Source organism: Delphinapterus leucas, chromosome 13 (genome assembly GCF_059928025.1).
Source record: "Delphinapterus leucas isolate spDelLeu-1000000601 "Yukka" chromosome 13, BTC_Dleu_Yukka2, whole genome shotgun sequence".
Classification (NCBI taxonomy): Eukaryota; Metazoa; Chordata; class Mammalia; order Artiodactyla; family Monodontidae; genus Delphinapterus; species Delphinapterus leucas.
The window spans coordinates 86,220,642-86,248,097 of record NC_143141.1 but is presented as its reverse complement, the minus strand read 5'-3'; the positions used below and the strand labels follow the sequence as shown (position 1 = coordinate 86,248,097).

Sequence of the window (27,456 nt, the reverse complement as noted above, 5' to 3'; positions counted from 1 at the left end):
TTGGAGTGACAGGAGAGAGATTCATTTATGTAACACGTCTACAGTTCACAAAGGACTTTCGTTTACATGATCTCATTTTACTCTCAGAGCAGTTTGCAAAGTAGAACATTTGTCACATTTCACAAGTAAGGAACTGCTGCTTAGAAACGATGCTATCACCTGTGGCCCTGCTTTCTTTGTTGGTTTTGGGGGCACCGCCTCCTTCAGTTGTTTATGTTCCCTTCCTCTCATTATTCCTTCTCAGGAAAAGCCTTTTCTTCTGTATTTCCCCTTAAAATAAATGTTAACGGGCCTCTCCCTCTTCTGCTGTACCCTCTCATTAGGTGACCTCATGCACTCTCATGTTTAGCCATCACATATGACCGACAGCTGCCAAATCTACAAGGCAGAGCCTGGACCTCTGCACGGAGCACGTGATCTCTACACACCCCTTCTGCTGAACTCTCAGGTTCACCACACGCGCCCAGGAGGAGCAGCACGGCAAGCAGTCCCGGGCCGACAAAGGCAGCCGCCACGGTCTGTGAGGAGGGGAGAGGCTGGAGCTCAGCAGAGGGACAGGACCGCAAAAGCCGCTGGAGCTCAGAGGTGTGCCAGTCCTCAATGCTCAGCATTATTTTTCAGTATTTTGATTTTTGATTCCTGCGCCAACTCTTTACACATGGTCTTAATTTCACGTTGCTTCAATTCTTTCTTTGAAAGTAAGAGAAGTTTAAAATATGAATCCGAACGACACAAAACCCTTGTACGTTACATAAGTCAAGGATCATTAGTCTAATCTGACCATTCATGCACTCACTCACTCACTCACTGATTTGTTCAAACATTTACTGAGCACTTTTTATGTGCTAGGCGTGGTGCCAGTCGCTGGGTTTAACAATGATTAAGACAAAGTCCCTCAAGGAGCTCACAGTCTAATGGTAAACTACTGAGTAAACTGAGGCACAGAGTGGTAAATGACTTACCCAATGAGGTAGAAAGAGCTAGGTACTTGGAAACGGGGGACTGGAGCTGAAGAGAGGGCAGGTACCACTAACTCATCGTAAGTAAAAGATCCCCTTTGATTGAAGAGCAAGGCTGCATACAGAAACATATATAAACCCTGCTTGCAAGAAAGGTTAAAATACTTTCCAATTCTCATCATGATTGAATTCATGTCTTGCAAGGAATTAAGCCATGACCTGATGGCATTTGTACACTCGCCCCTAAAGCTTGGGGCATGCCACCAGTCTGTTCAGACACAATGACTCTGTAGGGAGCTTAAAGTCCAATTTTAGCGCTGGGAACCATACTGAAATACCTTCATTAAATCCATGAACTTTAAATGTATAGCATATTTATGATACTTCTACATGTAGAAGTTTGGGAAAAACTCTCCTCTAACCCTCATCCAGAGGATTCTAATAAGTTATAGATACCACAGAAATTAGAGAATATGTCTGTTACTTTCCATATATACATTATTTTGGCTGTACAAAGGTGAAAAGTTTCACTTCGACGTACTTCATAAGTGATCTAAACATTATACAAATATATACAAAGACATCATGTCCAGATGCGTGCGTACACCCATCCATTGCAGACATGAACCCGTGTAAGGCAATTTCTTTTGTGATAATGACACATGATCCACGCAGCAAAGGGCAAGGTCCACTGAGAACTGTCCATCCAGCCTGCCTGTCTGTTTCAGTGATACTCTGGGTGATTTAGTAATTTCAGTAGGCAAGATGTCTATTTCACTGACAAAAAGCAGTGAATAATTATAAAAAGAGTTGTTTTCAAATGAAGAAACCATAATTATCCAGTAATCTAAGTAGTGAACTACTTGAAGGTACTCCTGGCCTTACTGCTGCTACTGAGAAAATGTCTGGGATGATTTATTGCTCTGAGAATCACATCTAATGCATAATTCATCCACACAGGATGTCCCCAAAAGACTCAATGCACGAATCCTCAAATGCCATCAATTGCTCACTTCAAGCAGTTCTTCACTTTGCTGTGGAGGGTTTTCTTCTGAAAAATAACAAGCACAAGAGAAACCCTCCTAAGTGAAGATATGAAAGGCAGACACGTAATAGAACATACAATTCAAGTGCTTAAAAAAAAATAGGAGGACCTCGGTCAAGAAGCATATTCTTACGTTAACGGCATAAGGCTAATGTTTTGAGTCTCACAAGAATAAACGAGAACTCAAGCATGTGCCTTAGAGGCCGGGTCAGAGGATGCAAACAGCCTTCTCTACAGAGACCACACTCTGGGACCAACTACAATTCTAAGTTTTCACGGCTATCAAAACTACACAGAAACAGTCTAAGCTACAGTTAAGAATTACCTTGTAATTTTTTAACTCATGCTTTTGTAGCTAGGAAGAGTAAAAATACCTATAAGGCCATAATATTCATTTATAAAACTCTATCTATTTTAAAAATCATTAAAACCTTACATTTTCCTAATGACAAGATTGGTGCACTTACCTTTCTCAGGGGCGGGCTGCTCTGGATGTCTGCTTTCAGATGAAGAGGCGCCGACACCGTCCGACACGTTACTGCTTGGGTGGCTCTGCTCCACTTCACATAGATAAACATCGATAGGCCCCTGAGTGCTCCTGATATGGACCGTGATAGAGTCCTAGCAAAGACACAGGAAACATCTAGATGAATGAGAGAATTCATTAATTATATTTTTTCACTTACTAGAAGTGTAAAAGTTTCAAGGGACACTTTTGAAAATTCTCATTCAGGTAGTTTCCTTTCTATCACATATTTGGGAAAATCACGTATTTATTAGTTAGCTTGAGTCACAGGAAACCACTGGCCAGTTCACACAGTTAACACAGTTACTTGACTGTGCAGCAATGGTTTCAGAGCCAGGAGGGGCCACCTCAGCACTCAGGAGCCCGCCTTTCTCTACTCAAGACTTGACCCCTTTAAGGAGTCTGTACTTGAGACTCAAAGATCAGTATTTTGACGACAAAGAAATCTAAAACACCCTGCAGACTCAAATGATAAGGCTGTGTTAAGATTTCAGACCCCTGAAGAGGTACTGAGCTAAATGAAAGGACCATTCTTCCATCCACTTGCAAAAGAGGATGAGATCGAGACAAAATATACCTCTTGTAATTTAAAACATTAAAACCCAAAAGATATCAGGAAATTGGGTACTTCTACTGAGAATTATGCTAAACTCGTAAGGAACAGTCCCGGTTACAGATGATTCTTTGTTGTTTTGATGCGAGTGGGTTCAATAGTCAAGGCTATTTTCTCCCCTCTCCTGTGCTTAGGCCTGGGCTTGGTCCCAGGTGCCCCTGCTCTACACCACCCTGTGATCTCACAGCAGAGGGGCTCCCAACCTCAAGTGCCACCTTCCACAGCTTCCCGGCAGCAGGCAGGTACGCTGAAGAACATCTGCTCAGCTCCTAGATGGGCAGGCCAGGTCTTGTTTGAACGGTACACGTTGTGCAATTCGATAGATACTTCTGAGCAATAGGGAAACCACTAAGCTGCCCAGAAGCGGCAGCTGAGGACCTCGCAGTCCACTCAGCCAGGGGCTGCCCACGTCTCTGTGCAGCGCGAGGTAATACTGTTGACTTTGTGGGGGCCATGCCATCCTTCTCACAACCACACAAGTGCCATTCTAGAGTGAAAGCAGTCAGAGACACAATCTAAACGAATGGGCACGTGGCTGTGTCCCAAAACAATTATTTACAAAAAGCCAGCAGGCTGGATTTGACCCACAGGCCAGTCCATCTCCACCGGGACTAGATCCCCAGATCTCCCTGGAGTCAGACTCTGTGTCTTATCGGTCCCACTGTCTCTCCTTACTGCTGAGAATGGCTGCCAAGAGGGCCCACGTTCCTCAGCTTTTGAACGGGATCTAAGAGACATCTTGGGCATGATCGAAGGCTCAGCAAGATTTGACAATTAGAGCCTGAAGCAGTTCACAGCACAGGGAAAAAACCAAAAACCCATCAGCCACTGCAGAATGGACTATCATGCCCCCAAGGAAGGATGTATTGAAAGATTAGTGATGATGTGTGAATGTGAATATGTGAAATGATTCATATTAAAGATAAATGTTACTTAGGAGACTCGGAATGTATCTAAATCTAAATAAAACAACTAGGAAGCGTCACCAAGAAGTCACAACTTGAGTGTGACTGGAATCAACGAAAGCTGTTCCTTAATCCGTCTGTAACACACTGTCAAGTAGCAACTGGGGTCTCACATGGACAGTGGTCTTCTGGGGATAAAAGGAAAGGTGGGTGGTGAGAATTTCTTCCCGATGAGGGAGTTAAGTCCCTATCACAGTGCAGTGACAGTTCTATCAGGCTGTCGGCACTTGATCTGTCCTAAGAATGGTCACGCTCCTTCGTTCTGATTCCACCCTTACCACGCAACCTTCTGATGACAAGTATCTTTCAGTACAAACTTTCCTACAAGCAGCGGACAGTCTTTTCATTTACAAAGCAATTTTACTTTTCATTTTAAATGTGTAATTTAGTGTTCTCTTTTATTCACAGTCTTTTATGAATTTGGTTAGTGAGTTAATTCCCTAGAGCCCCCGCTGACACTGAACCGTAACACCGAGGCAGTCCTCGGGGAGTCCTCTAAGAGGCAGGAGAGCACAACGGTTAAGAACAGACTGCGAACCCAAACTACCTGGGTTTGAACTGTGGTTCTGTCACTTACTGTGGATGGTGAGGAAGTAACTCATCTTTCTGTGCTTCAGATTCCTCATCTTTAAAAGGATAATAATCATGGCTACCGCGTTTGTCGTGTTACGCGAAACAGCTCAGAATGTGTAAAGTGCCTCAAGCTATATCAGGTATGCAGCTACCACGCACACACTGGTGATAAGGCGCTGGGACTGCAATAAAGCACAGCCTAAGCAACTGGCCTGCCTCCCTTTAAGACCTTAAAAATGCAAGGTTACCTACTTCTCTGGGCGCTGGAACATCCAACCTGGTTTCTGCCGGAGCCTTAACTGCAATTACAATCTGTTCATGGAAGGCTTGAATGCTATGAATATCTTGATACGTCACATATGCTAGTGTGAAAATCAGTCAAGGGTCTCTAAGCACAGTGGGGAGATCATTTATCTCTTATAATACATGAATCCAAGTGTAATCTTAGAATATCATTAGTTTTTATGGGATACAAACTCACAATTAAGGAAAGCAGTCAGGAAAAAATTATTTCATATATAGTTCTTATTATTTCATAAACAATTCTTAAGATTTTATTAAGTGTTTTACAATATTTATAACTTGAAGAATCCCTGTAAACTATACTATTGTGATGACGACACTTTCTGGAGAAAAATGTTAATGAAGTCTGGACCTCTCACACAAATACAACCCACGAAGGCATCAAACCTCCCCCCGCCCTTCCCTATGCACTGCGAGATCTTACTGTGAGAACCTTTGGGAAAAAATATTCAGAGTTTTGATGAGAATCTCCTAAAATGTAAGGTGGAAAGAATCGGTAAGTAGGAGACACAACTTAGAGAACCAGTTTTTCAGGACTATGATGTACTCACGGGATTTCCCTCATCCAAAATTATTTTCCATCTCGCTACCTGAATTTTTCTCATCTTCTTTTATTGTGTTGCCTGAAATTTTTACCAGTTACATGATTTACTGGGTTTCCCCAGCATTCTTTTTTTTTTTTTTCTTATTCCACACATCTTTTGATTGAGTGTAGTAATAGCATTTACCTTCCTTCTAATAACTGTATTGTGGAAATGGGAGTTTTGACTGGGGTAGAGTCTAAGTAAACTTGAAGCACGGAACAGCTCAGAATCAGCGACACCTCAAAAGGTGTTCACCTGTTCCGTGTGGGGAACAGGGCAGCCAAACAGTCTAGGAGATCCGGGAGGAGATCAGTACCAAAGACAAATCTCCCCCTCTGGTCCCAGAGACACTGAACTTAGGAGCAGTACGACATTCAGCTGCGTGTTATGCTTTGTGGACTAGAATGGCAGTTTAAGTACCATTTCTATGGCAATTCACTCACTTCTAAAGGTCTTATTTTGTATCTTAAATATATTAATTAATCCCCAAGCTGACCCTGCCATATAAAGTAATCTGCTTTGGAAGGAGAATTTTTTTAAAGGCACAGAGTTAAAGGATATCTTTCATTTTCTTTGTCGTCTGTTAACTTGAACAACTGCTGAGCACAATCCTTAATTAACTCATCCAGAGCGTCCTCCATCGCCGATAAATCAGAAAGTTCCTCCTGCAGCTTCTTCTGTTGGGGCACTGCTCCAAAATTGCTCAGATCAGACCCTCTTTAAAAGAAAAAGATCACCATCAATAGCATCTAGGAGATTACAAAAACATACAAGTTACGTTACTGGAACTTCTCCAAACGTTTACACCAGGTGTTTCCCACAATGACAGAAACCAGGTACTGAACTCCAGTCCTTCCCTCCCATTATTCTAGACAACCATTATTTCTCCCGGTTTTTGTCCCCATTTCTATTCCCTTACACAGAGACTTTAAAAACAAAACCAACATCATAACCCTGTGGAAATTAGTAATAGTAGGGAAAGCTTAATGAAGTTTAATGAGCACTGAACTGAGTCAGTAACACCCAGTTTCAGCCCAGCTCTACTTTTCACGTGACTTTTGACAAGTTATGACCTTTTAATCCTTTAGTTCTTACATATGAAAAATAAGATGTATTGGCCAAATGACAGTTCCCCTGCTAAAATTCTGTAAGTCTTTATTTTTTCCCCACTGTGCATATTCTACCCAGTTCTATCTGAATATAATGATCATTTTTTAAAGATATATTTTCTTTATTACTGTTTACCCCAATATGACATGACCTGAGCAACAACCAATATTCATTCTTTTCTTCAATTTTTATAGAAAATAAAAAGTGAAAAGGCTGTTACCACTTCACCTTTCTTTCACTTGCTAGTTCTCCAATCTGATTCTAATTAGTGATTCAGAACACAATCTGATATGAACCCCTAAAATGTTAATGTCATTTAGCAAACATGTTCAAATTAGAATCCAATTTGCATTTCCATAATATTGAAAAAATAACGTCCTTTATGAATCCCTTTCCTCTAATAGCTAAGTTAATTACGTAGAATCATTTAATGGTCTTTGTTGGTAGATTTGTCACTTGCCTGAAAGGTCTTTATGTGCTTACACGCTGGAACTGTTTCTTACTGATCCAAAATACTTGCCTATTGTGAGTATAATAGCCTTCTTCCTGTGCGCGTTCCCTGCACGTGTGCACGTGGGGACACACACACACACACCCCCCTACATTTATACCATAAAGTCTTCTTTCCATGAGATCCCTCCTAATCATATGTTAAGCCTTAGCTATACTGACTTTTAGATATTAAGTCTCCTGATTTTTTTTTTTACATTCAGGGCATTGTGTTTCGAAGTATGATATGCACCATAATCACTTGGGGGTAGCTGTTAAGAAGGTAGGTATCTGTCTTCTCCCAGAACTGAATTACAGCCCCTGGGGAGGGAGGCATCTAAGTGTTTATGACACGACAGTGGAAGAACCACCGTTTTACAGCCTTAACTGCCTTCCCCCTGATGTCAATAATCAATTAGAACTGAAGAAATATTTTTTTTTAAATTCCTATACAAATCAGACGTCCCCTTATCTTGAAAAGTGAAATTCTTAAAACTAATCATGACTCCATTTAACTTTTCCATAATATTGGAATGATAGTCTATGTCTATGGCTTTTAATTGGTACCAAGTAGGAAAAAGACATTGCTAGTAACTATTTTGTACAGCACAGTGTTGTCACTTAATAAGAAGGGGAAAAAAAAAAAGAAGAAGAAAAGTTTGAAGACAACTCACATCCATCGAATATGGTTCTTAGACTTCTTTTCAACCAGATCAATTCCATCCAGAACATTGGTGATGTCATACACTCTTCGTTTTCGTACGCCTAGTTTTGTTGCAACCTTGTTTAAGTCAAGAATACCCCCAGGAGCAGATCTGACAAGATCCATAAATTTTCGAGTTAAATAAACCAGTGATACATCAAAACGAGGTCTCTTCACTTTTAGAGCTTCTGGGAAACAAAACAAACACAATTCATAAAATTTAAAAGAGCATTTCTTTCTCAACTCATTAAAAAAACCATTTATTTATTCTTGGTCAGTAAGCACAGACACCTACAGATATTCTACACACTGACCAAATCAGAGCTAATTTTTACGAAATCCATTTCTCAAACTGGATAAAAATGTATTAGCCTATTGCAGGTAAACAAAGGCTTTAGACTTAAAGGAGTATTTGAAATACGCAACCAGTTTCCACTGAATACGTGAATTGAAAAGGCATCACGGCACCATATCAGACACGAAGTGCTGAGTCTGCACTTGCGTCCACACCACTATCTGGAATAGGATTAGAAATGATTTTTAAAACTCAATTTCTCATTTGGTCTTCAAGTTAGGAAATTCTTTATAAAGCAAAGTTAGAGACTTGGCTTTAGAATAAAAAATGTTTAAAATGTTCCTATACACGTCATAGTGTTGCCCTGTCTGATGAAGGTCAGAAGAGCTCAAGTTAGTCTTCCAATTAGGATAACTGTGACATTACACCTTGAGGAATTCACTACCCTGTATTAACTTCACTAAATGAAGGGGTAAACTGAATATTATCATTCTTTTCATCTTTCCCAATTTGATACTAGGAAAAAAGTTCTTATGGTTTAGTGTGCAGAGGAAATACTTCCATGAATAATTTAGCTGTCCTTCTGGTGTGGAGTATACGATTACTCTTTTTTTCTACTTCATGGCACACCACAGTATGCTTCAAAAGAAACAGTCATCCTATCTTCAATCAAAAATGCCCTTATCCAGAACCTCTACAATGTCATATTCAGTTTAAAGACCACTGGTGGTTACTGCAAGAAACAAAAGTACGTATTTTATGATGTAAATGTCTTCCATGTGGAGGCTACTCCTATACTTAAGATTAAACAGGATTAAAGAGGAATTAAACTTTTTAACAAAATGGAAGCAGAAGACAGTCACAATTCTACAACATATCTTGGAAGTTTACAAATGAGAAACTCTGACTTTAAAAACATTTACATTTGACCCTTGAACAACGCAGGAGTTAACCTGCGTATAATTTATCGTGGCCCTCCGTATCTGCGGATTCAATCAACCAGACCATTTAGTACTGCAGTCTTTACTACTGAAAAATATTCTCATCTAAGTCAACCTGCAGAGTTCAAACCCTGTCATTCAAGGGTCAACTGTAATGATACTAAATTACTAACAAGACATGGTCTTATAAGTTCAGGATAAGTATATTCCTATCATGCCAGTCATTTTATAAAGAACAGATATTAACTGAACACCTATAACGTGACAGCTGCTGAAGGGATATAAACATGATTAAAATGGTCTCCAAAACAAAGGTGTTCCATGTTCCACAGTCTAGCAGGAACTCTGCCCCAAACCCTGAGATGAGTGTGCCAGAGGGATTCAAAGTTACATAAGATGAAATAAAACCTTAACTGGAGTGGGAAACAGGGGAGGCCTCCTAATGGGCGTGTGCTGGGAACAGAGCATAGAAAGATGGACAGGAAGGTGGAGGGCGACGGGGGTGAGTGAGGCGCAGGAAACAGCAGAGCCCCGTGTGAGAACACGGTGTTTGTAGGGAATCCACAGCTGTACAGCGTTTGCGATGGGGGGAGGGTGTAGAGTACTGGGAGATGAGGCTGCAAAGTGGAGCGGGAAATGGCCATCAAGGGCCTTGTGCATCTGTCTGTCCGTTCTCTGCCTTGTTTCTTAATAGAATTTAATAGAAATAAATGAGGAGTCAGGGTTTTCTCCATATGTAACAGAGCATCACTGCAGAAGTTTAGGTTGAGTGATACCATCATCTAATTGCTGTATTAAAAGATCACACGGGCAGTAGAACGGAAGAGGTGAGGGGGTGGAAGAGCCTGGAGCAAGTGACTGACTTAGATGGCTAGGCCACTGCTTCCTGCCCGAGAAGCAGCAGCCTGACCTGTGGGTAAGACTGTGGGATCAAGTCTGAGCATGGGGTTGAATCCTGACTGAGCAAGTTACTTAATCTCTGGGCATCAGTTTACTCATCTATCAAACGGGAATAATCATCCAAACCTGAATTTTGAAAGGTTGTTGTGATAATCCGTGCAAAGAGCTTAATACAGGCCAGGCACTGTACAAGCTCCATAAATGTGAGACATGAGTATAAGTTGGTGGTATGCGGCAGACGAAGGAAACGCTTCCAGAGTAAAACTGGCCAAACCTGGGGGCCAGATACGGGTGGGACTGTGGCAGGGCCGGGGAGAAATAAAGGTTGAGGTTATGGTTCCTCGTGGGCACCTATGCACCACCTACCCACCGAGATTAGCACCAAATTAAGAAGAAACGGGGGTGGGGCCATTTGTCATAACAATTTTCAGAAAGACAGGGAACTACCTGACTGACTCTGAACACTGATCCACGGCAGAAGTAGATGGGAAGGGCACAGGGAATCAAAGGAAACCAGGAAGGCCAAAGACTGTCCACACGCTTGCTGCCAAACTGCCTTCAGTTCTGCTTGCGGTGACAACTGCTCTCACAGAACTCTGGGAAAATACCCCGACAGAGACCATTCTGTTTTAAAAATGACATTTCCAAAGCAATGGAGAATAAACTGGCATTTGTGCACATTAACAGCCCACAACCTCAGGAATTTTTGCTGAAATTCCAAGCTTTTACATTTCAGTGTACAAACAATGCATTTTAAGTTACTCATCAACTCGTGTACATTTAAAATAAATCACTTAAATCATATGAAGTTCAAACTACAAAACCTAAAACTGATTCAGGAATCGAATCAACTTACTTCTCATGGACACATATTGTACATTATCTTCTAAATTAATCCTTATTTTTGATGGCTGGAAAAAAGAAGATACAGAAATTTAAACTTAGCAATTTAAATACAAGCAAATGAATAGCAAAAAATAAAAGCAGAATTGTTAATAATTATTGCCCATCTCTTATTAATAGTGGCACAGTGGTCAATCTTCTTTATATGAACTAACATGCGTGCATAAGGGGCCTTGTTTACAGATTAAAGGGGCCAAAAAGGGTAAAAAAAAAAAAAAAAAAAAAGCAGAAACAATGCAAATGAACAACATTTTTCTGGATAATATAAAAGTTTGTCTTTTTTTTCACCCTGGGGTAATAATTTTGGTGTGAGAAAACCAGTCTTCCTTCTAAACTATATCTACTCTAACTGTAATCACATCTGGCAATGTTCATCGACTTGAATTTCTGAAGCTGCATAGGCCTCCGTAAGTATGGAAGTAGTAGTTAAAGAGACGGCGGTGGGGGAGGAATGGCGCAGGGGGGAGGGGGAGTATGAGACTTTATTACTAAACAGACATTCACCTATCAACTGTATCAGGTAGTGAGGATACAAAGCAATAGAGAGGATCAGGACACTGTCCCTGACTCTGGAAAGCGCAGTAGAGATCTAAGAGACGTCCAAACTGACAAATGCTCACTCCTCGCTAATTAAGTGAGAGTAGCTCCAAGAAAAGTGCTCACAAACTTTCACAGGCAGCCATGCATTCCCATGATAATTAATATAAAAACAGCATTTCTAATCATGGAAAATAATGCATGCTACACAACTAGAGACTTTGGTATTAAGATTCATAAAAAAATTCTTTTACATTCCTGAGATGACCAGGAAATTAGTAGTAGTTCCACCATCAATGCTCACCATTTTACCAGCTATTTGGAGGCTATGAAAGTTTATATAAACTTGTAGTAATGTTTGCAATATATTTAAAAATTGTTTTTGCAAAAAAATAAATAAAACCTAAGCTAAGGTTAATAAACAGAAATCCATATTGGCCTCTTGCTTACAACAAAGTATGTATGATGCCATGTGTCTCCAGACAAGCTGTGAGCAGGTTTAGCTCCTGTGTAAGTGAAAAAAACTGGCCCCCAAATGGGCCGTAGAAAAACTGGGATAAGTGAATTTCATAAGGTGCCGTAAGAAGGGAAACAACAGCGCTCTGGATGCACCCAGCAAGGGGATCACAAGGATTCACAGGCAAGGGGACCCCTAGCTGAGCCTTGGAAGACAAGCCAGAATTTGTCGGAACCTATGGGAGGCTGAGGGAGGAAAAAGACAGAATTCCTGGGGCAGGAAGTGAAATGAACAAAGGTATGGAAATATAAATCACCTGGCACCTTTTGAGAAGCCACCTGGGCGGCCAGTGCAAAACCAACTTGATACTAAGGCTCGACGGGAATGCTAGCACCACGCTCGACACAGAAGACCATGAAAGTCATGCTACAGAGTTTGCTACACACACATGCTACACACCACAGAAATCTAAGTGTGGTGGCAACGCGGCAAAAAGACTGAAGGTGCGGAAGCCTGAAGGTGAGGTGAGCAGCTAAGAAGCTCTTTGCTGGTAGTGTTACGATCCGCAGCACAATGATTCCCTTACCATCTATGACAGGGTGACAGCACCTGTCAGCAAGCTAACTCGATATGGAATAATTCCCCCGAAGCAGAATTCCACTGCAACATTAACTTAGCTGTTACACGCAAACCTGCTGGGTGCAAAACCAGTCGGGGGAGCCCGTCTTGGGGCAGGGACTCTGCCCCGCTAGCTCTCAGCACAGTGCTAACAGTGACTTGTGGAGACAGTATCCAACAGCGCCACACTGAAGGGCAGTCCTATTGAAGGCAAACATCAGACCAACAGGACCAACTGTCACTGCTATTTTTACTTTCAACCCTTCTGCTAAAACAGTATGAGATGGAGTTGAACTACTGATGCAAGATTCTTAAGTGAAAATAATCCATCCTCATCACACTAATTAGAAACACACAGCACCAAATACCCTAAGTTGTTGTAAATATTATGGTCTGTCTATGAGTTTTCTATTCAGTCCACGATCTGTTACTTACGTATCTGCAGCATACTACTTCAATCACTATAATGTCTGAATAAATCCTGAGAATGCACACAGACAGGGCTAACAGAGCAGGTGCCTTGCTGCGCACAGGCTTCTGTTCGTAGCTTAGAGCAGCAGGGCGAGTCCTGCACACAGTACGTAACGGTTTCCAAACAGGCTGGCTCCCTATCTGCTCTCTACACATTCTGCAAGGGCACCTTTCCTGCTCTATACCCCCTCCCTCTGGTCTCCTTATCTAGACTGCCGCTATTCACAGCTTGGCACAGGGATAATACCTCAGTCAGTAACATGAGAAAGTATGACTTGCTTTCCCCTACATTCTTTGCTCTAAACCACATACTGGCTCTGTTGAGATCTGTGGGAAAACTGACACTAACAGCACCCATTCGTTTTTTTCCCTTTGAATACAAAAGCGCTCTCTCTTTATTTGGGAGGAATCACAATAGCATCATGGCCCCTCAGGGGCAGACATCCCAAATAAAGATCGTATAAATCCTACAGACCCACAATTCTGGAGACTTCCAAAGTGCCCATAGTGATGACACATTCATCTCATTTATACTCAAAATAGTTCTTGGCTTAAGATCGGGTTCAGGACTACCAGAACTTCTTAGATGCTGGGAGATCCCACCCTTACCTGTAACACAGTGTAGGGATATAACCCACTTTCCAAGCTACTGTGAAGATTAAATGACAAATTTTGTAAACCGTAAAAATCCTATGAAAGCAGAAGAGACTATGGTTATTGTTTTCCTTTTTGAACCAGAACAGTGCCTGGCACATTCAGGCACTTGGTAAATATTTGTTAAACTAATGAACGGAAGCGTGAAATAGGACCTTGTCTGGATGACTTCAACTGACAAACAACAATGAGTATTTACAGACACAGGGACACAGGGTGAAGACTCCCTCTTTGGTACACCATCAATAAGGACCACTGCGAGACTATGAAGCCTCAGTTTCTGTTTTCTAACACACATTTATCATCTGGAGAGACTCAATCTGACAATCCTGGCAAGCCTTCCCAATTACTCTAACTTTGGTGAACCATACCCAACAGGTAAGCTAGGAGCTTTTCTGGGAGGAAATGGGACTAGATAGGAGTTCTTCTTTTTAAATGGCTTTAAAATCAGAATACAGGTTTTCTCACACAAAAGTTAGTGAGCTATTAAAAAAAAATGTAAATGAAATGCCACCCCTGCACTTGGTCCCTCAGAACAGAGCAGGGCACCCTGCCCTGGAGGAGAATGACGAGGCTCGACACCCCTGCAGGGACAAGGACACCCCTGCAGGGACGAGGAAACTGGAGAGAAGGTGAGCAGAGGGCTCCCATTCAAGGTGAGGCACGACCGAGCCCTTCCCAACAAGAGACTGATCCTGTGATACCCATTTTCCTTTCAGGGAAAGGAAATACCCATTTTCCTTTTATTTTGAAACAATCTCAGCCTTCAGAAAAGGTACAGAAATAGTACCAAGAATTGCCATATAACCTTCACCCAAATCCTTCAAATGCTAACGTTTTACTACATTCGCTTTATCTTTTTTTTCTATACACACATAATTTATTTTCTCTAAATCATCTGAGGGTAAACTGCAGACCCCTAAATAATTCAGTGTGTATCTCAAGGACATTCTCTTAGACAACCAGAGTATAACTACCAAGAAATCTGTTCGAGACTAAGCAGTCTTGAAAAAGTTTGTCAGTAGAAATCTGGACTTTGCCAGTAAGGGTTCAAAAGGAAGGGGAACTTGTTAGAAACTTCAAGAAGGGGGATCCCCGTTATGCTAAGACAGAGCACTTAGCAACACTGTCAACTGCAGATCCATGGAAAGCAGATGGTAATGAACCGGGTAACCTAACCGAGGAGATTTCCACACAGTGTTAACGGGGACTGGGTAGGCGGGGAGGGAGAGAGGGAGGGAGAGAGAGACAGACAGAGACAGACAGAGACAGAGAGAGGAAAGGACTGTTAAAAGAAAAAGAAGCTATGACTTGGTAGCTTTAAAAAATTCTCAGCCTCTCAAGAAGCTAAAAATTAAGAAAAGACTTCTGAGAAATACCAAATCAAAGGCACCACCAGAAAAACCGAATGTAAAGGGGAAGGTGAGACTGAACAATTTTTTTTTTTTTTTTTTTGCGGTACGCGGGCCTCTCACTGTTGTGGCCTCTCCCGCTGCAGAGCACAGGCTCCGGACGCGCAGGCTCAGCGGCCGTGGCTCATGGGCCCAGCCGCTCCGCAGCATGTGGGATCTTCCCGGGCCGGGGCACGGACCCATGTGCCCTGCATCGGCAGGCGGACTCTCAACCACTGCGCCACCAGGGAAGCCCGAGACTGAACAATTCTTGGTGAAGTCCTCAGAGATCAAAGATGGTATTTCAGAGTGCCATTCAGTCACACAAAAGGCCCCTGAAGGAGACTAAGGATGAACCTCACAGATCCTCTCAACCTAAGGACAGGGCCTCTAGGAAGCTGCAGGGCACTGTCCCTCGGCCACCCCAGCAGGAGCCCAAGGTACAGAAGAGTTTATTTCGAAGAAATCTGTGGGTGGGACGCTTGTCTACTGAGTGAACCACAAGATTCACAGGACATCTGCATAGTTTTTGAGAGAATTACATTGGCAAAATCACTGCCAGCTTGGTCTAAAAGGGATAAAGACAGTTCAAAGTGAAAAGAGGCCACTGGACACCCCCAAATTATGCTGACAGGAAGCAGGCTGAAAAAAGTACTCAGCTACAAATACTGAAGAGATATGACCTTCCATGAAAAAGAAAGACAGGCTCAGATGGTGGAACCAAGAGCCCAGAGGGAGAGGTGGGAACATGGAGAATTGTTCCCAGACCTTGAGACCTAATCAAAAAACGTCCCACATTTACCAGGTGGCATTTCAGAACTGCTCCAGACCAGATGCTCCTCCGTGACCCCTCTTTTTCTCCTTTATGGACAGGACTGTCTACAGCAGTTATCCCATGTCTGTCCCACCAGTGTACGATGTATGCTGGGGGTGTGTTGCGGGGGCAGGGGTCAGATAACTTGTCTTTTTAGTTTTACAGGCCTAAAGATCTGGAGGAACTGTACCTGAGGAGCTGTACTTAAAGAACTACATCCAAGGAGCCTGAATTCTTACCTTATTCTGTGAGTACAAAATCTGTTATTTTGAGGCTCACACTGTCCCAGATTAGGCCAACGGGAGCCTTTCAAAGTGGTTCCTGCACAGGACACTTATGTTTGACCTTCTCAGCATCTTTAGGATGGCAGTCCTCAGAGGAATGCTCCCTCAAACTTCTACGGCACTAACCTGCCCAGGTGCCAGCAGAGATGCTGCTGCCTTTAGTTCTGACAACCCACCACTGCGGAGGCATGCCAACACTTCTGTTCCTTTAAGGAAGTCACACCGAGGGGCTACGCTCAGGTATTTCCCCAAGACATGCCAAGGGACAGCCCAGTAACAGCCAAACCTCAAGACTGGACGTCCTAGGAAATTTTCCCGTTCAATCCTCAAACTGCTTCTCTCTCTCTCTCACTTGTTCAAGCCTCTTAGCCTGTCTGTATCTTAGCCGGGAAGAGGCAGAGCCCGCAAACTGAAACCACTGAGGCTGCTTCCAGCGCACACAGCTCTCTAGGCACCAGCAGCTCCTGATGGGCAAGGCAGCACGTTCCAAGTTATTTCACTAGCGCTCCAAGTCCCACAACTAAAAACCTACACTTTTCAACTTGTGACCTCAAAGGAGAATAGAACAGAATAAAAGGTGAGTTTTAGGGACTAAAATCTTAAACACTGCCTCTAAATTGGTTAAAAATTTCTCTACACAGATGCTTCTTTGTACCAATTGCCTGTTTGGGGGAGTAATATCCCTTTAAGAGCTCTCTGGACATATACCTTTTCCCACGGTGACTGCATTCTTGTCACACACTCAAATTTTCCTTGTTTTTCAATGTGCAGACTAAGTTCCATCTTTAATCGGTACCATGTTCTGCCTTCACAGAATTCCAGTTTTCAAGCCATTTGCCCAGGGAACATCAAACACTCAGCCGTACACATAACTAATTTTTGCACAGTGTTTAATAACACACAGTTTACTAAATACTGCCAGTCATTAGCCAATTAAAAAATGCTGAGATAGGTGTTTAAATCAGCATTTTACAGCCAGGAAATTAAACACTCATACATTCAAACATTTACGGAGTACCTATTTCATTCATCCAAAAGCTATTCACCAAATATTTTTGCAAGAAGCACCAAATGTGCTGGGGATGTAACAATGAAATGAACAGAGTCGCTGCGCTCAGGGACCGAAGAGCCACAGAGTGCAGAGAGGAGGAGGCACAGGGCGCTCTGGGAACACAAAAGGAGCGCTTAACCAAGTCTTGGGAAGTCAGGAAGGCTTCCGACAAGTGACCTATGAATCTAGACCTGAAGAACCATGGGAGGTGACAAGGAAAAGTGTGCTTTAAAGGTTTTTTTAAAAGGGGGAGTGCAGATACACAGGGGTCCAAGAGAATATGGAGATATGGAAAATTTAGCAACTATAAGCAGCTCAGGAAAGATAAATCTAGGGATCTGATTACATAAAGCAGTTTCTCCTCTATCCTGAGAGCACTAGGGAACCATGACAGATTCTTTAAGTCAAATGACGTGATCGCAAATACGTTTTAAAAAGACCATCATGGTTAGTTACTATGTGGAGAATATATAGAAAAATCAAGGGCAAGACGAGAGGCAGGAAAACTGGTTAAGAAGGTTACAATCCAAAAGATAGATGATGGCTAGAAGTGGCAAGTACTGGTGATTAATTTTAATTAGATAGAATGGAGGGGGTCCGTTTGGAAAAGGCAAGGATGATGCCTAGGATACTAGCTTGGGCAATATGGTGGGTGTGGTACCATTTACTGCGATAGGAGACAGCGAGTTGCTGCTTGCTTAGGCAAGAAGATAATGAATTCCACTTTAGATACGTGAGTTTGAAACATAAGTAGAAATGTATATTAGACAATTGCAAAGCTCTGAGCCAGATTTATAGATTTGGAAGTCACGACATGGTAACTGAAACTACCAGAGTGAAGAAGACTATGTACAACTTCAAGGGATGTATGTGTATCTTCTGACGTTAAATGCAGAATAAAGTGGTTTTTCCATAGTAAGAGTTTGCAGCTTTTATCAAATTCTCAAAGATTAAGACCACCAATACCAATAGTAACAGAAGTCACGAGAGTGGTGAACGACAGCCCGCAGGAAGAAACCGTGGAGAAGACAGAAGATCTGAATAAGACTGACACGGAAGGAATGGGAAAAGGAAGAGGAGTTTACAAAAGAGGACAGGAGAGGCCAGAGAAGCAGATGGAGCGAGCGCTGAGAGTACGTGTCCGGCGGGCCGTTCAAAGGCGAGTGTCCAACATGAGTGAGCGGTCGATCGTGTGCAAACTACAGAAGGTACGGAGTGAGACATCTGCTGGACGTGACTGTCCACCTTGGTTAGAACGTCTCAGAGCTGTGCTTAGGGCAGAGGTCCCCCAGCAGGTGGTAATGACAGGTGAGCAAGCAGACCCTGGAGTGCTGACAACTTTTTCAGAAAGCATGGCTGTGAAGGGGAAGAGATACAGTACGTGGAAGGGCATACGGAATTTAAGGGAGGGATCTTTCACAATGGAAACGGATTTAGGATGCATTTTAAGTAGTCGAGAATTCACCACCTGGAGTCAGACACTGCGAGGTTAAACCCAGGCCCGTCTTCTCACTAACGACAGGCAAACCCCTTAACAGCTCCAACGACAGGCAAACCCCTTAACAGCTCCAACGACAGGCAAACCCCTTAACAGCTCCAACGACAGGCAAACCCCTTAACAGCTCCAACGACAGGCAAACCCCTTAACTCACTAACGACAGGCAAACCCCTTAACAGCTCCGCGTGTATTTTGGCAACTGCAAAACAAGAAAAATAAACCCTGAGAACTGCTGTGCGGAATTAAAAGAGATGATACTCATCAACTATTTTTGAGCACTGAGTCCTCCTGGCATCTGGGCAAACGGACCTCAGGAAATGTTTATTGACTAAGAATGGGAAAAAAACAGCAGAGAAGTCGAAAATACAGGGAGAATGGAAAACGATGGGTTCATCGAGGGTCCTGAGACTCCAGGAGAATATATCGCATCTAGTCCAGAGGAAACTGACCTCCGGCAGGGAAGCCAATCTCCCACTTTCTCTGTCAAAGAGGACCAAAGATAACTTGCTGAATGGGAAGCCGTGCAACGGGAAGTGTGAGGTGTGGACGCGCTTTTAAGTGGCTGCCCTGAAGGAGGAGAATGGCAGAAGAGGCTGCCGAGAACACGCGAGAGAGAGCCTGCAGAGACCCACGGAGTCCGGTGGAGACGCAAAAGCATAACTGTCTCGGGCAAAGCTGGGCAATTTTCTCCAACACTACTCTGGAGCCGACGTAAAAGCCCAGGAGGCTGACAACACATTTGTGAGCAGACGCAAACAAGAAGGCGAGAGCTTAAGCGAAAGACCTGTCTGCTTCACTGGACGCGAAGGGCAGTGCGAGAGCTGGGGGAACCGAGGAGCAGTCCCGGGCCACCTCGAGGAGCGCACGACCGAGACGACGGCCAGTCCGGCCTCCCCGCGGGCCTGGGACACCCCCCACCCCGCGCCCCGGCCCCGTCGCTGGGACACACTTACCAGCAGGCCCTCCACGTTGATGGGGTCTCGGCAGCGGCGCCGCACCGTCTCCTCCGCCGGGTCTACGAGCAGGCTGGGCAGCTTCCGCGCCGGCCGCTGCTGACTCATGCTGCCCAGCCGGCCGCCTCTCGCCTCGCACCCCGCGAGCTCTCCCGCCTTCTCCCGCTCGGGTCGGGCGCCGCCCCCGACCCGCCGGGTCCCGGGGGCCAAGCACGAACTGGACTCCTGGCCTGCCCGGAGGCGCCGCCTGGCTAGGCCGGCCCTCGGACGGGCGCGCAGTTGCCCCACGACCCCGGGAGCTGGAACGCGGGCGGGAGGAGAGCAGGGTGACCCACGGCTCTCAGGACGCCAGGCCCGCCATCTTCCCGCATGCGCAGTGCGCCGCCCCCAGTGCGCATGCCCGGCGCGGCCGGAGCGCTCCCAAACACAGACCCGCTCCCGAAGGCCGGAGCCCGAGAAGTCCCGGAGAGCGGAGTCCGCGGAAAGGATGGCGAAGGAAAAGGAAGACATGGAGCAGGAATTCCAGACGAAGGGAACGGGGCGAGAGGAAAGAGGCAGCCGGGACAACGCAGTGGTCGCCTCGGAATTCTCGACACTAAAGGTACTAATAACTGAAAGTTCTGAGCTCGCAGGGGTGTTAATTTACTCTTGAGCCCTCCGCACAGATGCTTAGTAAATGTTGGTAACCAAACCGTCGTGGAATTGTTTACTTACATGCATCTTTCCTCCTTTCCCTTTTCTTCCTTCTTGTCATTTGAGGAATAAACTATTGACTCCCTAGGTGTCAGAAATCGTGGTGCGCACAGGAGATATTCGTTTGAATTTGGCACAATCTCAGATTCCGGTGGAGGGGACAGATAAGTAAAGGAACATTTAAAGCTGGAGCCACTTTGCTGTAGCTGGAGCCACTTTGCTGTACAGCAGTAATTAACACAGCATCGTAAATCAACTAAACTTAAGTTAAAGAAAAGAAAGGAGAGTGTTTCAATAACAAAGGTTACATGTGCCAAAAATCCACTAAGCAGGTAATAAAAGGGGGAGTTTAAATGCCAAATAAATAAAATAAAATAAAATAAAGCTGAAGCCAGATGGTGTGTTTTCAGATCCTGGCTCCCCCTACTTAGAAGTTTACAAGACCTGAAGCAAGCTGCTTAATCGCTCCGTACCTCAGTTTCCTCATCTGTTAAATGGGACTAATGGCTACTTACCTCATAAGATTGTTGTGAGGATTAAATGAATTAATGAATGCAGCCTACTTAGAACTGGGAGTAGTGTGTGTTTGATATAAAAAGGTAATACCATGTGATAAGTGCAGGGTGGAGGGCAGCTACTGAGCTGTAGACCAAGAGCTTCTACCCAGCATAAGGTGGAAGGTGGGTTCCCACTAGACTAGAAATTTCTTGAGGTCAGAGGCATTCTTTAATCTGTGATCTCCAGCATCTAGCACAGTTCCTGACAAATAGTTAAGTGCCCCATAAGTGTTTGCTAAACGAATGACTTGAAATAAAGGATAATCTAGGAGAAGTCTCTAAAAGATTGGATTATGTTGCAGAATGGAGAATTTCCCAGAGTGGTTAAGTGACACCTTTACCAACCACAGTCCCCTGAGAAGGCAAGCTCTGGAGACCAGAAATGGCTGGTTTGTTTTTTTTTAAAAAAGACATAACCCAGCATTTGAGGTCTGTTTAACATTCTGCTAAATGTTCTGTACACATTTTCTTATGTAAATCTTATATCAAAACTGAAAGATAGGTATTTTTCTGCCCAATCTACAGATCAGGAAAATAAATATTAGCAAGATTTACAAAAATTACCCGAGGTCCTGGCTAGGCAGTGGCAGAGGCAGGATTTGACCTCATAGCTCATTGATTTAGTATGTGGATCGTTGGGAAGATTCTTGAAGGGTGACTAGATTTTCTAGAGCCAGAGGTGGGGTTGGGGGAGTGAAGGTGGGTGAGTCTGGGGGCAGGGGTGGTGTTGGCGGGCGCTGCAGGCTGAAGACCGAGCATGAACACAGCTATAGAGAGTCAGGCCCGTGACCCTGCCCTCCAGACACTTAACAGTACCTGTGACTTGGCTTTTTACCCTGAGACTTAATCATTCACGCATTTTTTGAGCCTGTGCCTGGCAGGAGTACGTGCTGAGGAGAGAACTAAGTCTGAGGGGTCCTTACCTTGTGCTCCAGTGGCCCCCACGTAACCAGAATGCGTAAGTACTAACTTAGAATGTGTATAACATGCTATGGAAGCGCAGAGAAGGAAGAAAAGAAAATAACTGGACTTGGTGTAAATCACAGGTGCTTTTTCACACATCTTCCTGTGAGGTAGACATTTCTAGAATACTTTACAGACGAGGATACAGAGGCTCAGAGAAGTTAAGTGACTTGCTCAAGGCCACCTCCTCAGGTGGCTCAGATGCAGGACTTCAGCCACTAAATCCTTAGCTTTGTCCATCAAGTCCTACTGTGGTGCACAGACACAGTTCCCAGCACAGAAATTCTAGTATTTCCACTTCCAGTCCTGTTTTTGTGTGTTTTTCTTGGGGCAAAATGGTGCTAGGGCAAAATAGGGTGTGGGCTTTGAGACTTTAAAATTAGGGCTGAGATATAGGCTGAAGGCCCAGGTGCGCTGGAGGAATGCTGAGAGGCCTTATTTGTCAAGGGACATTTTACCTTCCTTCTATTGTAAAATTTCTTCCCCAGAAATCTGTGAGGAAATGGCCACGTCCAATAGGGAATAATGGAAATGTTCTACACGGTCCAATATGGTAGCCACGAGCCACGTGTAGCTGTTGAGCACTTGAAGTGTGGCTAGCAAGGAACTGAATTTTCATTTATTTTAATTTAACTTGAATTTTAAGAGCCAGGGAACTAGTGGCTACCATATTGGATAGCACGGGTGAAGATACAAAAATATGGTATCACCTAGTCTGGTGAGATTCTACGTGTGGTCTGTGGACCTCAGCATTGCCATCACCAGCGAGCTTGTTAGGAATGCAAACTTTCTGGGTCTACCCCAAGCCCTACAGAATCAGAAACTCCGAGGACTTGGGTGTACTCTGTCAGGCACTGGTCTAGCCCAACCCGTTCTTTTCCAGGTGAGGAGACCAATCCTCAACCCCTCTCCAAGGGATGATAAACCAGCTATATTGAAGCCAAGTTAACTTTTCTAATGCAGTGTTTTGGGATTCAGGGCTTGGAGCAAATCCAATGGTCGCCACTCTAACCTACGATTTGCTAGGCGTTACAGCTTTCTGCATCTACCTCTCACGCCGGCACAGGTGTTCTCAGATCTTCAACGACAGGAGAGGCCAAATGGGAGGCAAGGAGCATGGTTAGGAGGCTGTCGGTCACCGAAAGGACAGCTGCTGATGGCAGAACTGGGCAGTGCCAGTGAAAGTGGAGAGCAAAGGACAGATTCAAGAGCTAGAAGATAGATGTAGAAGGAACAGAGCTTGGGGGTTGATGAAATTTAAGGGAAGACTTGGACCCGAGGTGGCGCTTTGGGTACTTGAAGTCCAGGCACAGGTGAGATTTGACAAGGGCAGGAGTGAGGGCAGGATGGGGCAGGGCCAGAGGGCAGCCAGTGTGAAAGGGCTGGCAGATACTGTCACATTGTTTACAATGAGCAGTTTTGCTTTTGTTTTTAAACTAAGCAACAGCAAAGGTAATTAAGAGGGAGCAGCTAGGGAAATAGAAAGTGAATCTAGGCTATGGGTGCCTTAGAGGTTAAAAGAAGGGATGTTTTCTGTCTTTCTTCCCTCCCTCCCTCCCTCCCTTCCTTCCTTCCTTCCTTCCTTCCTTCCCCTCCTTCCTTCCTTCCTTCCTTCTTCCTCCCTCCCTCCTTTCCTCCCTTCTTTCCTCCTTCCCTTCCTTCCTTCCTCCCTTCCTTCCTTCCTTCTTCCTTCCTCCTTCTTTCCTTCCTTCCTTCCTTCCTTCCTTCCTTCCTCTCTTCCTTCCTCCCTTCCTTTCCTTCTTCCTCCCTCCCTCCTTTCCTCCCTCCCTTCCTTCCTTCCTTCCTTCCTTCTTCCTCCCTCCTCCCTCCCTTCATTTCTTCTCTTTTCTCTTTTATTCTTTCTTTCCTACTTTGTTTCCTTCCTCTCCACCACCCCCCCCCTTTTACTTTTTTAAGATAGCGGAGACCTAAGGTTTTCATGTTGATGAGAAGGAGCTAGTAGAAAGGGAAAGCTTGAAGATGCAACAGAGAAAGGGGATAACCCTGAGAATGCAGTCAGGGATTCCATACAGAGCTCCAGGAAATTGGAAACAAGGGGAGGGCTCCACCTCCACGGTGACAGGAGCAAAGTGTAAGGACAGAGGCAGACAACCTTATAAGGTATTTGTAGCAGGAAGTTGAAGGAGTTCATGCTCTACTGAAGCCAAGGTCATCTGCTGAGAGTCAGGGGAGATGGTAGAAGTGGAGATTTGTAGACATACCAGGCACTCAGTAAATATGACCCAGCGATTCCACTCCTGGGTGTATATCTGAAAAAAATGACAACACTAATTCAAAAAGGTACAAGCACCCCAATGTTCAGAGCAGTTTTATTTACAGTTGCTAAGGTATGGAAGCAACCTAAGTGTCCATCAACAGATGAATAGATAAAGAAGGTGCTGTGGATATATATATGTATATATATACACACACACACATGCACAATGGAATACTACTCAGCCATAAAAATAATGAAATATTGCCATTTGCAGCAACATAGATGGACCTCGAGATTATCGTACTAAGTGAAGTAAGTCAGAAAGAGAAAGACAAATACTGTATGATATCAGTTATATGTGGAATCTAAAAAATACAGCAAACTAGTGAATATAACAAACAAGAAGCAGACTCAGATACGGAGAACAAACTAGTGGCCACCAGTGGGGAGAGGGGAGGGGCAGTATAGGGGTAGAGGGTTAAAAAAAGGGTTATTATGGGACTATAGGAAATCATGTGTGTGAAACTTTTGAAAATTGTAAAGCACTATAGAATTTAAACAGTTTTCATTAATAATAATAATAAAAAGATGGTTTCTAGCAGAGCTGCAATCCAAATTCTGGTCTTTTACTTTCTAGGTCAGTACCCTTTTTAGGAAGGTGATGAGGCACAAGGACAAACACTTGGCGGGAAAGGAGTGTCGTAGAGATGGAAGGATGCAGAAAGAGGAGAGGTGGCATGGAGGAAGGAACAGACAAACCTGGACTGGAGCGAGTCCTGCATCCACCCTTATTAGCCTCACTGGCAAGCATCTTAACCCTTAGGATCCTCAGTTTCTCTGTTTGTAAACTGAGGGTAAACATACCTCCAATTCTGCTGTGTTAGAGACAATGGACGTCAAGTCCCTGGTGCATTGAATCCATCTTCAGTGGTAACACAAACTTCCTAGCTTCACAGGGGCTGTTTCTAACCAAGTCTCAAAGCTCCCTACCCCAGTGACTAAAAATGGTTCTAAAATGACATCAAGTAGAACAAAGCCGGGCGGCTGACTCTTTGTTCTGAGGTTTTTGTTCAGAGTTTGACAAGCTTTCCAGAGAGCTCCCAAGAAGATGCTAGCCCACGAAAGTTGTCACTGGTCCAGATGCACGGATTCAGTCTCTCCACTTAGCAACAGTATTTGCCTCCTGCTTCAGAAAAGGAAACAAAAAAGTAAGCCTGCAGTTAAATACACCCACAAGGGCAAATCCCCATGAAAGCCTGTCAAAAAAGAGCTGTGGGAAAGATGAGCTATTGCTGTACGCCTGGGTGAACTCCAATGAGGAAGCCACAAAGGGGAGGGAGGATGGGCACAGGGGCTTGTCAGTTGCAGCCCCCCAAAGGGTTTCAGCCTTTCCCTCCTCCTGATTCCCACTGCCCCACAACTGCCCTCATAGTCATTGTTCCTGGACTATTTTAACTGCTTCCTAATTCATTCGCCTGTCCTGCCATTTCCAAGGGACTCTATACTATCACTGTCAAATTAAACAACTGCCTTTTGGGGGGTGGCTGTTGACCTTTCATTGCAGGAGAAATCTTTCTAAAGCGTGGGTCTGATCTCATCACTCCTCTGCTTAAAAGCTGTCAGTGTACTTTGTCTGTATTATGCTTGAGGTTAGTGGTTTCCCCTGGGCACTGGTCACTTGCCTGCCTAGCTGTCTCCCGCATCACACTTTTGGAGGGAGGGCAGGGGCTGGGTCCTGGGCACTCAGGGGCCCCCACCACCTTATCAGAGCCATTGGATGCATCACTTTCTCTCAGTCACATTAATCTTCATTCAATTCCTCAAAAGCTTTCCCTCACTGCTGAGTCTTCTCACATCTTGTTTTCTTTGCTAGAACGTTAACCCTTTGACGCCTCCCCTAGCAAATGCCTCATCCTTATTTTTCACATTCTCCCCACCCCTCAGAAAGGCTTCTCTGAACCCCCAGATGAGGCTAGCGCCCCAGCCTCCTTCCCATGTGTTGTCTGATGAGCCCCACAACCTGGACTGATGCCCCCAGTAACCTTTCACCATCCATAGACACATTACATTATAAATAAATAGCATTTGAAAAAAACCTAAACTCTTTACTATGTTGACTTCAAAATGTAAATTCTAAAGCAAAACATGGCAACCCAAATTATAGAGGTAATAGTTTGTCTTAAATCTTTGAAGCACACCTTAACGCTGGATTTTGTTTTAATTCAGCATTATCAGATTATTGATAAGTTTAGCAACTTTTATTTTTCCTCCGACTGAATTTTATGATGAATGATACTAATGTTCTTAGTATTTCTTAAATATTGTAGGTTTACGTTAGTTTCATTTTGGGAAAAGAAAATCCATTTTATTAATTGTGTTATTGTGTTATTAATTGTGCTATTATAAAATCCATTTGTATTAATTGTGTGGAAAGAAGACTTACAATCAGCAAACTTGAAACCTTTTGTTTTCTTTGTTAGGTAGTTACACATCATTTTTATAATGAAAAAGATAAATGATAATACCTTCCCCTAAAAGAAAAGAAAGTTGCCAAATATTGGAGGATAACCACGTTGGTTTCAGACTTCTGATACCAACAGTACAAAATTATCATTAGACCTCTGAGAAATTTTGGACGATGAAAATTAAACAAGAAAGCTGTTAATTTTTTGAAGAGGCTCATTTATATGGCTCAAAATTCAAAAGGTACCAGAGTAAACAGTGAAAAATGTCCCTCCCACGCCTGTCTCTCAGCGGTGAAGTCTAAAGTCCTCTCTGAAGCTCACATTGCACGGGTTTTATATGGATTGTTGCAGAGATATTTTATGCACAAATAGTGCTCTATGTTATTTCCCCAAGCCTTGTTTGCACACTAATAATCATACTATTTCTCGATTTTTTTAACCTAGCAAAATATCTTGCAGATTGTTCCCTAACAGCGCAATAAAAGTTTTTCTCACTCTTTTTTATGTCTCCGCAGTATTATGTACCATAAATCACCCATGCCCTCTCCAACTCTGGACACTTGGGTTATTTCCAATATTTTGCAACCATAAACAACACCAAACATAGAACAATCTCATTCAGCCTACCTTTCACCCAGGTATGTGTATATCTAAAAAATAAGTGGCTAGCAGTGAATTACGAGGCCAGAGGTGACTTTAATAGATATTGTCAAATTATCCTTTAAAGAAGTTGAATCAATTTACCTCCCCTTTAGCAAGGTGGGAAATATAAGTTAAATCAATTTTCACTTGGCCTTTAAATTTGAACTGCTACATTTTATTCCACTTGAATTCTATACAAGCACAATTTAGTTTGTTTGCTAATGTGTTACTGATTGTTACATGTGTCCTACTTAAATGTTCACCTCCCACGCACTACCCCC

General features: G+C 43.6%; 1 protein-coding gene and 1 long non-coding RNA gene across 10 annotated transcripts; one reads left to right on the top strand and one right to left on the bottom strand.

Annotated features, from left to right (window-relative positions):
- Positions 1-19,882, bottom strand: E2F6 (E2F transcription factor 6). 9 transcript variants are annotated; one of them, XM_022554124.3, is made up of 7 exons: positions 19,638-19,877; positions 10,863-10,917; positions 7,842-8,058; positions 6,130-6,285; positions 4,934-5,048; positions 2,472-2,625; positions 1-2,010 (listed from the first exon to the last, which is right to left on the bottom strand). In XM_022554124.3, the coding sequence occupies exons 1-7, from the start codon at positions 19,743-19,745 to the stop codon at positions 1,961-1,963; spliced, it is 855 nt and encodes a 284-aa protein (XP_022409832.2). In that variant the 5' UTR covers positions 19,746-19,877; the 3' UTR covers positions 1-1,960. The 9 variants fall into 9 exon arrangements, 5 of the variants coding, with proteins under 5 accessions (XP_022409832.2, XP_022409834.2, XP_022409833.2 ...); XR_016395530.1 differs by lacking the exon at positions 1-2,010 and adding an exon at positions 3,347-3,630 and having other exon boundaries at positions 2,472-2,647; positions 4,930-5,048; positions 19,638-19,819; XR_016395529.1 differs by lacking the exon at positions 1-2,010 and adding an exon at positions 3,347-3,630 and having other exon boundaries at positions 4,930-5,048; positions 19,638-19,819.
- On the top strand, positions 19,882-27,032 carry LOC111164446 (uncharacterized). The gene is made up of 2 exons (XR_002642065.3): positions 19,882-20,238; positions 24,706-27,032. It is a non-coding gene; the product is annotated as an uncharacterized LOC111164446 (long non-coding RNA).
- The last annotated feature ends 424 nt before the right edge of the window (positions 27,033-27,456 follow it).

Coding starts and splice junctions, on each gene's coding strand:
- E2F6 (XM_022554124.3), bottom strand. CDS start 19,745: ATGAGTCAGCAGCGGCCGGCGCGGAAGCTGCCCAGCCTGCTCGTAGAC. Junction 6,286..7,841: donor AAGAACCATATTCGATGGAT/GTGAGTTGTCTT, acceptor TTTCTTTTAAAG/AGGGTCTGATCTGAGCAATT. Junction 2,626..4,933: donor ATGTTCCAGCGCCCAGAGAA/GTAGGTAACCTT, acceptor TGTCTTTGCTAG/GACTCTATCACGGTCCATAT.